Here is a 10,050-nt window from a genome sequence, read left to right as displayed (position 1 = left end):
CGTTGATACTGTGTGCTTAGATGCATGCCTGCTTGCTTGAGCAGGCTTGTGATCGCTTGCTTACATGCTACATCCGCTTAGAATTAAGCAAATCGGAGAAATTTCAGCGAAAAATTACTCCTGGTATCAGGAGAACATCTAAGCCGAGGAGGTCTTTCAAAAACAGGGACTGATTGATTGACTGCTTGCGACGTTGATACTGTGTGCTTTGATGCATGCCTGCTTGCTTGAGAAGGCATGTGATCGCTTGCTTACGTGCTACATCCGCTTAGAATTAGTCAAATCGGAGAAATTTTAGCGAAAAATTACTCCTGGTATCAGGAGAACATCTGAGCCGAGGAGCTCTTCCAAAAACAGGGATTGATTGATTGACTGCTTGCGACGTTGATACTGTGTGCTTTGATGCATGCCTGCTTGCTTGAGAAGGCATGTGATCGCTTGCTTACGTGCTACATCCGCTTAGAATTAGTCAAATCGGCGAAATTTCAGCGAAAAATTACTCCTGGTATCAGGAGAACATCTGAGCCGAGGAGGTCTTCTGAGTAACGGGATTGGTTGCCTATAATAAGGCACTTTTACGTGACGTAAGATTGGTTGCCTATAATAAGGCACTCTTACGTGACGTAAGATTGGTTGCCTATAATAAGGCACTTTTACGTGACGTAAGATTGGTTGCCTATAATTAGGCACTCCAATTTTACACAAGATTAGTTGCCTATAATTAGGCACTCCAATAAATTACATGATCGGTTGCCTATAATTAGGCACTTCAATTATACACAAGACTAGTTGCCTAAAATTAGGCACTCCAATAAGTCACAAGATTGGTTGCCTATAATTAGGCACTCTGACGGTACGTAAGATGGGATGCCTATAATTAGGCACTCATACATCCTATACTATATGCCTATAATTAGGCAATGCTACATCCGCTTAGAATTAGTCAAATCGGAGAAATTTCAGCGAAAAATTACTCCTGGTATCAGGAGAACATCTGAGCCGAGGAGCTCTTCCAAAAACAGGGATTGATTGATTGACTGCTTGCGACGTTGATACTGTGTGCTTTGATGCATGCCTGCTTGCTTGAGAAGGCATGTGATCGCTTGCTTACGTGCTACATCCGCTTAGAATTAGTCAAATCGGAGAAATTTCAGCGAAAAATTACTCCTGGTATCAGGAGAACATCTGAGCCGAGGAGCTCTTCCAAAAACAGGGACTGCTTGATTGACTGCTTGCGACGTTGATACTGTGTGCTTTGATGCATGCCTGCTTGCTTGAGAAGGCATGTGATTGCTTGCTTACATGCTACATCCGCTTAGAATTAAGCAAATCAGAGAAATTTCAGCGAAAAATTACTCCTGGTATCAGGAGAACATCTGAGCCGAGGAGGTCTTCCAAAAACAGGGACTGCTTGATTGACTGCTTGCGACGTTGATACTGTGTGCTTAGATGCATGCCTGCTTGCTTGAGAAGGCTTGTGATCGCTTGCTTACATGCTACATCCGCTTAGAATTAAGCAAATCGGAGAAATTTCAGCGAAAAATTACTCCTGGTATCAGGAGAACATCTGAGCCGAGGAGGTCTTCCAAAAACAGGGACTGATTGATTGACTGCTTGCGACGTTGATACTGTGTGCTTTGATGCATGCCTGCTTGCTTGAGAAGGCATGTGATCGCTTGCTTACGTGCTACATCCGCTTAGAATTAGTCAAATCGGAGAAATTTCAGCGAAAAATTACTCCTGGTATCAGGAGAACATCTGAGCCGAGGAGCTCTTCCAAAAACAGGGATTGATTGATTGACTGCTTGCGACGTTGATACTGTGTGCTTTGATGCATGCCTGCTTGCTTGAGAAGGCATGTGATCGCTTGCTTACGTGCTACATCCGCTTAGAATTAGTCAAATCGGAGAAATTTCAGCGAAAAATTACTCCTGGTATCAGGAGAACATCTGAGCCGAGGAGCTCTTCCAAAAACAGGGACTGCTTGATTGACTGCTTGCGACGTTGATACTGTGTGCTTTGATGCATGCCTGCTTGCTTGAGAAGGCATGTGATTGCTTGCTTACATGCTACATCCGCTTAGAATTAAGCAAATCGGAGAAATTTCAGCGAAAAATTACTCCTGGTATCAGGAGAACATCTGAGCCGAGGAGGTCTTCCAAAAACAGGGACTGCTTGATTGACTGCTTGCGACGTTGATACTGTGTGCTTAGATGCATGCCTGCTTGCTTGAGAAGGCTTGTGATCGCTTGCTTACATGCTACATCCGCTTAGAATTAAGCAAATCGGAGAAATTTCAGCGAAAAATTACTCCTGGTATCAGGAGAACATCTGAGCCGAGGAGGTCTTCCAAAAACAGGGACTGATTGATTGACTGCTTGCGACGTTGATACTGTGTGCTTTGATGCATGCCTGCTTGCTTGAGAAGGCATGTGATCGCTTGCTTACGTGCTACATCCGCTTAGAATTAGTCAAATCGGAGAAATTTTAGCGAAAAATTACTCCTGGTATCAGGAGAACATCTGAGCCGAGGAGCTCTTCCAAAAACAGGGATTGATTGATTGACTGCTTGCGACGTTGATACTGTGTGCTTTGATGCATGCCTGCTTGCTTGAGAAGGCTTGTGATCGCTTGCTTACATGCTACATCCGCTTAGAATTAAGCAAATCGGAGAAATTTCAGCGAAAAATTACTCCTGGTATCAGGAGAACATCTGAGCCGAGGAGGTCTTCTAAGTAACGGGATTGGTTGCCTATAATAAGGCACTTTTACGTGACGTAAGATTGGTTGCCTATAATTAGGCACTCCAATTCCCCACAAGATTAGTTGCCTATAATTAGGCACTCCAATATATCACATGATCGGTTGCCTATAATTAGGCACTTCAATGATATACAAGACTAGTTGCCTTAAATTAGGCACTCCAATAAAACACAAGATTGGTTGCCTATAATTAGGCACTCTGACGGTACGTAAGATGGGATGCCTATAATTAGGCACTCATACATCACGTAAGATTGGTTGCCTATGACAAGGCGCTGAAAAACGAAGAAATCTCAGCTGAAAATTGCTCCTGGTATCAGGAGGACATCAGGGCCGAGAAGGACTTTGAAGAACGGTCAGGTTTGCCTTCAATTGGGCACTTTTACGAGACGTAGGATTGGTTGCCTATAATTAGGCACACTTACCGTATGAAGATCAGTTGCCTCTAATTAGGCGGCTTGAAAATGAACCAAAACGGCCCTCGTTGATTACGCTATCATCACTGTGTTACTTAGACATAATTTTGTGGAAATTTCTGATAACATGCAGTGGGGACAGGTAAGTCATAAGTCATAAATTCTTTATTCATATTTTTATTGAGGCTTCACAGACATGTTATCAACAATTAGTTCTATGGGCGTAGGATTCTTATTTTCTATTCAAATTCATATGAAAATAATGAGAAGAAGATTTATTACAAAAATAAAAAAACAAAATATCTGCAACTATATCTCTGGCGAATATAGAGTTAAGTTTGATACATCCAATGAAATTGTTAATACTAAGTTGAAACGCTTCAGCATTACAGGTAAGGAATTGAGTGAGGCAATAGCTCAGCCTCCTATCTCTAAAATTAAATTCCTACCCCTTTAAATTCTCGGCGAAAATTTTGCCGACCTTGAAACATGCTAGAAGCAATTCTTTGATACACTATATCGACGTAATTTTGAGCGATAAATTGATTGCACGCAGTACAAATACGCTGCGAGCAATGTATCGAGAGTTACAGCCAGAAAACGTGATATTTCCTACATACGTTCTCTGCTGTTGATCCAAGGCAGTTTGCTATGTCTTTTCTAAGTTCCTATGGGTCTAATCAGTCTGAAATAGATGAATTAAATCAATTCTGAGAAAAAAGATTTATAACCCAAAAAAAAGTGAGACAACCCGTATGGATTTTTGGTGAAAATTTTGACGACTTTGATAAATGCTGTAAATAATTCTTTGATGTACTTTTCCGAAGTAATTTTGCGTGAGAAATCGATTAAGCGCAGTCCCGATACGCTGCGAGTGAAACCTGAAAAGTTACAGCCGAAAAACTTATGATTTTCATCGTTATTTCTCTACTGTTGGTTCTACGCTTTTTTTGTTTGTTTTCTGAGTTCCTGGGCGTTGAATTAATCTAGAAAGGGTCATACAAATCGACTCCAAGACTGTAAATTTTGCCCTCAAAAAGTGGCAAAAAAGTGAGGCCTAACCCCTCTGCATTTTCGGGGAAAAATTCGTAGATTTTGAAAAGTGCGGCAAACAATTCTTTCTTGCACTATTGTGACGTAAGTTTGCAAGAGAAATCTATCGAGCGTAGTCTCAATACGCTGCGAGCAATGCAACGAAATTTACAGCCAAAAAACGAAATTTTGGTCTTGTTAGTTTTGCCGCTGCTGGTCCCTTCTTAGTCATCCTTCTGCAGTTCGACTTACGCATTTTTTGAAATGATCTTCAAACTCAGGGGTTCATGTAGCCAAGACAGGACGACACGAATCGATTTCCAGACAAAAGATTATCCGGCCAGAAACCAAAGTAAGGCTAACCCTTTCGGAATTTGGTCAAAATTTCGACGATTGTTACCAATTTTGGCATCAACTCATTGATACACTATATTTACGTCATTTTGCGAGAGGAATGGATCACTCAAAGTCTCCGGTCGTTGCGAGCAACTGATGAAGAATGTCACACGATTAACAAAAAAAAATCCGCGTATGTCCTCGCTATTGCATCAACTGTGGATCACATGAAGTTTCAGATGCCTGATATGGCTTTTCCAGGGTCCAAATATTCTGATAAGGGCTCTTCAACCGGTTTTGAACGTCAAAAATTTCTGCCCGGACAGGCGCAATGAAAGCAAGGCTAAACCCAGTTCGGATTTGAGTTCTGCCGTCTCTAAGCGTGGACTCAACCTCTGCTCATTCTGTATCGTGGCGTCTTTTTCCGGCTGTTTTTTGTATTTTTACCCTTTCGCTCCGTCTCTACCTAGTAGTTTCAGTCTCATTCTTAGATTCAACTCTTAATTCATGGGTAAAATGTATAAGATTATTGTACAACATTTAATCTCTCATATTTTTCATTGCTTTTGTTCAATTTATTCTCCAAGATTTCTATCAATTATACTAACTTAGTTACTCACTAACCTACTAACTAACTTACTAACTAACTATTTAGAAACTTGTGTACACGCCACATCGACTCAATTTTGCCAGGAAAGCGATTGTTTGTAGTCTAACGTTGTTTCGAACAATTTCATCACTCTTCGCCTTAGTTATAACAATACGTTCCCACCTTTATTCTCAATCCCTTACAACATACAATTGTTTGTCATGTTTGAGGAATCTGTCCATCCCACTATTCATCAAAGGTTTTTTGAAAGCATTACAACTTTTATTCTAGAGACTACGCCGTAGAATTTTAGGATTTAATCAAAGACATGCAGCTGATTCGCTGACGTATATATATTTTGTGATCGAAGATTTTTTATCTTGTATAATGTCCGATTATTTTATTCAATCTTGTGCTGAAAGTCTTTCTTCATCATATCACGGTTTTATTCTCTCTTTGTTCATTACATTCTATATTTATTGATCACATCTCCTATTTTGAATTTACCTTCCTCTCACGGTCTCACAGATACCAATCCAAAATCCCTCCGCGTTTGTGTTTTCTCACATGCCTAATATTTTCTCTCATTGTGTTATTGTGTTACATTGTATTATTATATCAACTATTATTATATCCTAGGCTCAACCGAAGTTGTCTTCTACCGCGGCACCGCGGAAACGTGATCACAGATATTTTCACGACATTTCAATAAATCAGAATCCTCTCCTCAAACAGACAACTTGTGTAGCACTGTTCATTAAGCAACGAATCAACACCCTAGTGTCATCAAAATTGGTTTACTTCGTCTTACAACTTATAGAAATTGTTCATGGATAGTCATCACTGAATTATGATTTCTTTCACCCTCCAGGAGTCAAAATCGTTCGCATGGGAAACCAGAGAGAGAAAGAGTGATGGTGGCAAATTAGAGAACGGTAAATGATGATGGAAAAGAGAAATTTCAGTTTTACGTAAACATTTTATTATTCGACTTTATCCGAAAAGTCAATATCACGGATCGAGGTTGGATTCCTCGCCGTTCGTAGCCGACCGGTACTGATATTCAGCACTCAGTAGAACACGGGGGCGGCCGCGTAAGCCGAATATGCTGGAGCCACGGCGTGGGTGCTGTAAGCCAGGGGTGCAGCCAGGGGTGCAGAGTAGGCGAAGGGTGCGGTGTAAGCGGTGAGAGGAGCGGCGGCCAAGGTGTTGTAGTTCCTGGCAATGACCTGGCTGCTTGCGGCGGTTACAATCGGAGCCGGAACTGCGGCTAATGGTGCGGCGAAGACGCCGGGTGCTGGTGCGGGTGCGGCGAGTGCGCTGGCCACAACGGCGAGAAGAATACACTGAAAGATGAAAAGAAACCAAGTGATTAAAGGATATTCAAGTCACGCCGGCTTCCAAATTCTCGGAATAAATTTGGAAAACTAAGAACGAACAATCGAATCTCCCATTCAAGGATGCATCGGCCGTACGATCTGGGTTCGAAAAATATCGTGGAATGGATCGTTTGAAAGTTGCGAGTTTAAAGTTGTTTGACTTGAATATAAATGAAACGATACCCCTTAAGGCTGAGGAACAGGTCAAACCACGGATTATTATCGACAAAAAACCCGGTCATTTACACCTCGGAAGAGTTTGAATAATTGCAAAACCCTTGCAGAAATCGAAGCGGTATCGTTCGGCCAATTATTATCGAGTTTTTTTAATTTCAAATATGACGAAGATACCGGTCTCACAAGAGTTATCGATAACTGAATATTTTTGAAATCGATAACGGTGGAAAATAGCTGACAATGAGAAACTCACCAACTTGAACATGATTGTTTGTTTGGGGTTGGAGCTAGTCTTTGCAAGCAATGAGCTGACTGTGCATAACTCGGTGTAACGAAAAGCTTTTATAGCAGCTTGCCGGGTGATCCACCCCTCCAAAATCACCGAGTGCTACTGTACCGGAGCGACGCGTCGTGTCTGGAGTTACGGTAATTGTCTTGCGCCACGCCTCTGTCCGTCAGACACGCGTGCGATGCCGAACAAGACGAGTCCGGCATTCAAATGTCCCCTTATCGCTTTCTACGAGTTGCGACGGGCGTTTGTATTCTCGGTTAGACGCTATCCTCCATGTGACACCATAATCTACGACGTAACTTGGCTGAGGTTGCTCCTGTTATGCAAGGGTCAGCTTTCCTAGCCTTATTAAGCGCGTCGCGATTACCTACGCGTGAAGTCGAGCATGCATGTCTGATTATTGTATCGTCATACCAGATTTTCAAGGCCACACTTAATCTCCAACGATATTTATGCAGATCTAATATGTTACTTCTTTTTCGGTGTACCAGTACCGCCTTTTCCGCGTACAGATTATGCCCACCATCTGCATTGTCGGGTGAAAAGTTTTCGCCCAAGGCAAACTGCTGCGGAAATCGACTGTATTGTATTTATCATTACGCCTATTATACTGATCTTATAACGCTTTTATACCACGAACCTGCTCGCAGCTAATTAATTCTCATCCACATCCATTCGACCATTATACTTATAGCCATCAAAGTGACATTTAAATTTGACAGTTATCACGCTGAGCAGAGAGTGAAATAAAAAAAACTACGCTTATTAGCACTAGACACTCGCGAATATCGTTCACGGTTAATCCCCTTGTTATAATACAATGGTCAATACAAAATATTTCCGGATTTCCTGGATTGTACACCTCGTTAGTTCAACACTTTTATATTCATGTTTTGTACAAAATTTTTGATTACTGACAAGTAGGTATTTCAGTAAATACACTTTTAGTAGCGTTCTCTGAAATATCGGGACAGTTATTCCTTGTTGAAGTAAAAGACGGGCTCTTTCGTACAGGTAAATTGCGTACCGATTTGACTCGTAACAATATTTAAAAAAAAAAAAACATCATGACCTTAAGGTTTTTTATTTGCATATATTTTATTTAAGTCTCGATCGATGAGTCACATTGCCCAGCAATGATTCGGTAAGCGAATAATTAAACGCTCTCGAAAGTTGCGCGATGCAATTTTGTTTACAAGATTGTTCGCAAAGGTAAATCTGTAAATCAGTGAACAGACTGAGTTCGTGGCCAAAAACGGATGACCGAGGTAGACGGGTGTGATTTATCCCGACAAGACAATCGAGCCTAAGTTCCTGCTGGGTTCGGCATAATGCATATACCTACGCGTAAGTAGGTGACAAGAACATAAATTATATAAAACCTCAGAAGTCGTTGGTGTATCCATGGATCAGTGCCGGCGAAATTGGATCATTGAAATGCAGGCGTAAAACCACTTGGCGATTGCCGATTCTTCGCCGGTGCCAAGCCGTCGATCGTTTACCAACGGGCGCCGAGTAGACGCATTATAATCGTGATTCGGGCATTTCGCAATTAGCATTTGTATTTCTACTGCAATGCTTATACTACACGCCTGCTGATTGCAAGCCCATCAACGCGATCGCATCGTCAAGTCTCGTCTACCCCGAACCGAGGCAAGACTTAAACACACACCTAGATACGCGTACAGCCGATCGGTGACAGTATAAATACAGAACTCGGTGCACACCGAAGTTATCCTCAGTTCTTTTCAAGTCGTCAAACCGGCAAGAAAACTCACCAAAAACCACCATGTTCAAGCTCGCGGTAAGTCGTGCTCGTCAATCTCTTGCTTCGCTCCATCCGTGTGTAGAAAGTAGAGAAAAATCGACACCATGCCCTAGAATTTTTGAGAATGATCGATCAGATAAAATCAGAACACTTTTATGTCAACCGACTCGATCATCTGATTTCCGTATAAAAAGTAATAATTACCGCATTTTCCACAGTGTCTGTTCGCCTTCGTGGCCGCCGTGTCAGCTGGCAATCTTGCGGTAGCTCCAGTCGTAGCTGCGGCAGTTCCGGCGCCGATCGTGACGGCCCGTAGCAGCCAGAGCATAGCGAGGAACTACAACACCCTGGTTTCCGCCCCCCTGACCTACACAGCCACTGCAGCCGTGGCTGCCCCCCTGACCTACGCCGCCGCCCCCGCAGCAGCCTTTCCTGCCAAGTTCGCCTACGCTGCTCCGGGCTTCGCTGCCCCCCTGACTTACGCCGCCCCTGCAGCTGTGGCAGCTCCTCTGGCCTACACCGCCCCAGTTGCTCACGTGTCGCCCTACGCCGCCGCTGCCCCTCTGATCCTGAAGAAATAGGCTGGAACGTGACAGCGAACACTTATTTGCTCATTTGATGATGAATAAAGAATTATTGGTATCGAAAAAATAATTGAACAGTGTCTGAGAGTCATTTACCCTTACTCATGAACAGGAGTTTTCTGTGAAATTAACCGCTCCACGCCTGCAGATAGACAACCGAAGCAACATCTTGTATCGATTAGTTGCCTGTCTGCGGCGTCAAGCGGTAAGTTTCACAAAAAACTACTGATGCATATATGTCGTTGTTTTAATCCGATCTAAAACCGGTGCACGGTCGATTGATTGGTATGTCATCATATTGCGGCGAGTAGGCACTTAAATTATCAGGTATATTACAGCTGTCGCTTGGCGAAATACTTTCTTATCGCATTTCCCTCATTTGGATTCTGCACCGACGGTATAGCTGCCCGAAGTTTTCAAGGCTCCTACAGTGGCTGCCAAGTATTATACAGAAGATCAACTGATACCGGCGTACGCAACCAATTGATTATGTATACGCTTTTTAGTGACTGGAACTCATACGCGCGATCCACGAGAAGGGCGAAATGCCAAAGACTTGGTGGTAAAGAAGTGAAAGCCTCATTTTGCGATCTGATTTTCATGCTGGAGGATCTATCTAGTGGTAAACTTAGGAATCAAAGAGAACTAGCTATAGATTCATTTTTCATGAATCTATCTTTATGTGGTGAGATGCACAGACGTATTTCTATTTGT

At 42.5% G+C, this 10,050-nt stretch overlaps 2 protein-coding genes across 2 annotated transcripts; one reads left to right on the top strand and one right to left on the bottom strand.

Moving 5' to 3' along the window:
* Positions 1-6,113: 6,113 nt before the first annotated feature.
* On the bottom strand, positions 6,114-7,098 carry LOC124405213. The gene is made up of 2 exons (XM_046879916.1): positions 6,946-7,098; positions 6,114-6,482 (listed from the first exon to the last, which is right to left on the bottom strand). The coding sequence occupies exons 1-2, from the start codon at positions 6,955-6,957 to the stop codon at positions 6,207-6,209; spliced, it is 288 nt and encodes a 95-aa protein (XP_046735872.1). The 5' UTR covers positions 6,958-7,098; the 3' UTR covers positions 6,114-6,206.
* Positions 7,099-8,454: 1,356 nt separating this feature from the next.
* On the top strand, positions 8,455-9,395 carry LOC124405167 (cuticle protein 12.5-like). The gene is made up of 2 exons (XM_046879839.1): positions 8,455-8,788; positions 8,971-9,395. Exons 1-2 carry the CDS (start codon positions 8,774-8,776, stop codon positions 9,331-9,333), a joined length of 378 nt encoding a protein of 125 aa, XP_046735795.1. The 5' UTR covers positions 8,455-8,773; the 3' UTR covers positions 9,334-9,395.
* Positions 9,396-10,050: the final 655 nt, after the last annotated feature.

This window comes from Diprion similis, chromosome 4 (assembly GCF_021155765.1).
Source record: "Diprion similis isolate iyDipSimi1 chromosome 4, iyDipSimi1.1, whole genome shotgun sequence".
Taxonomy (NCBI): domain Eukaryota; kingdom Metazoa; phylum Arthropoda; class Insecta; order Hymenoptera; family Diprionidae; genus Diprion; species Diprion similis.
This window is presented reverse-complemented; position numbering and strand designations above follow the sequence as displayed.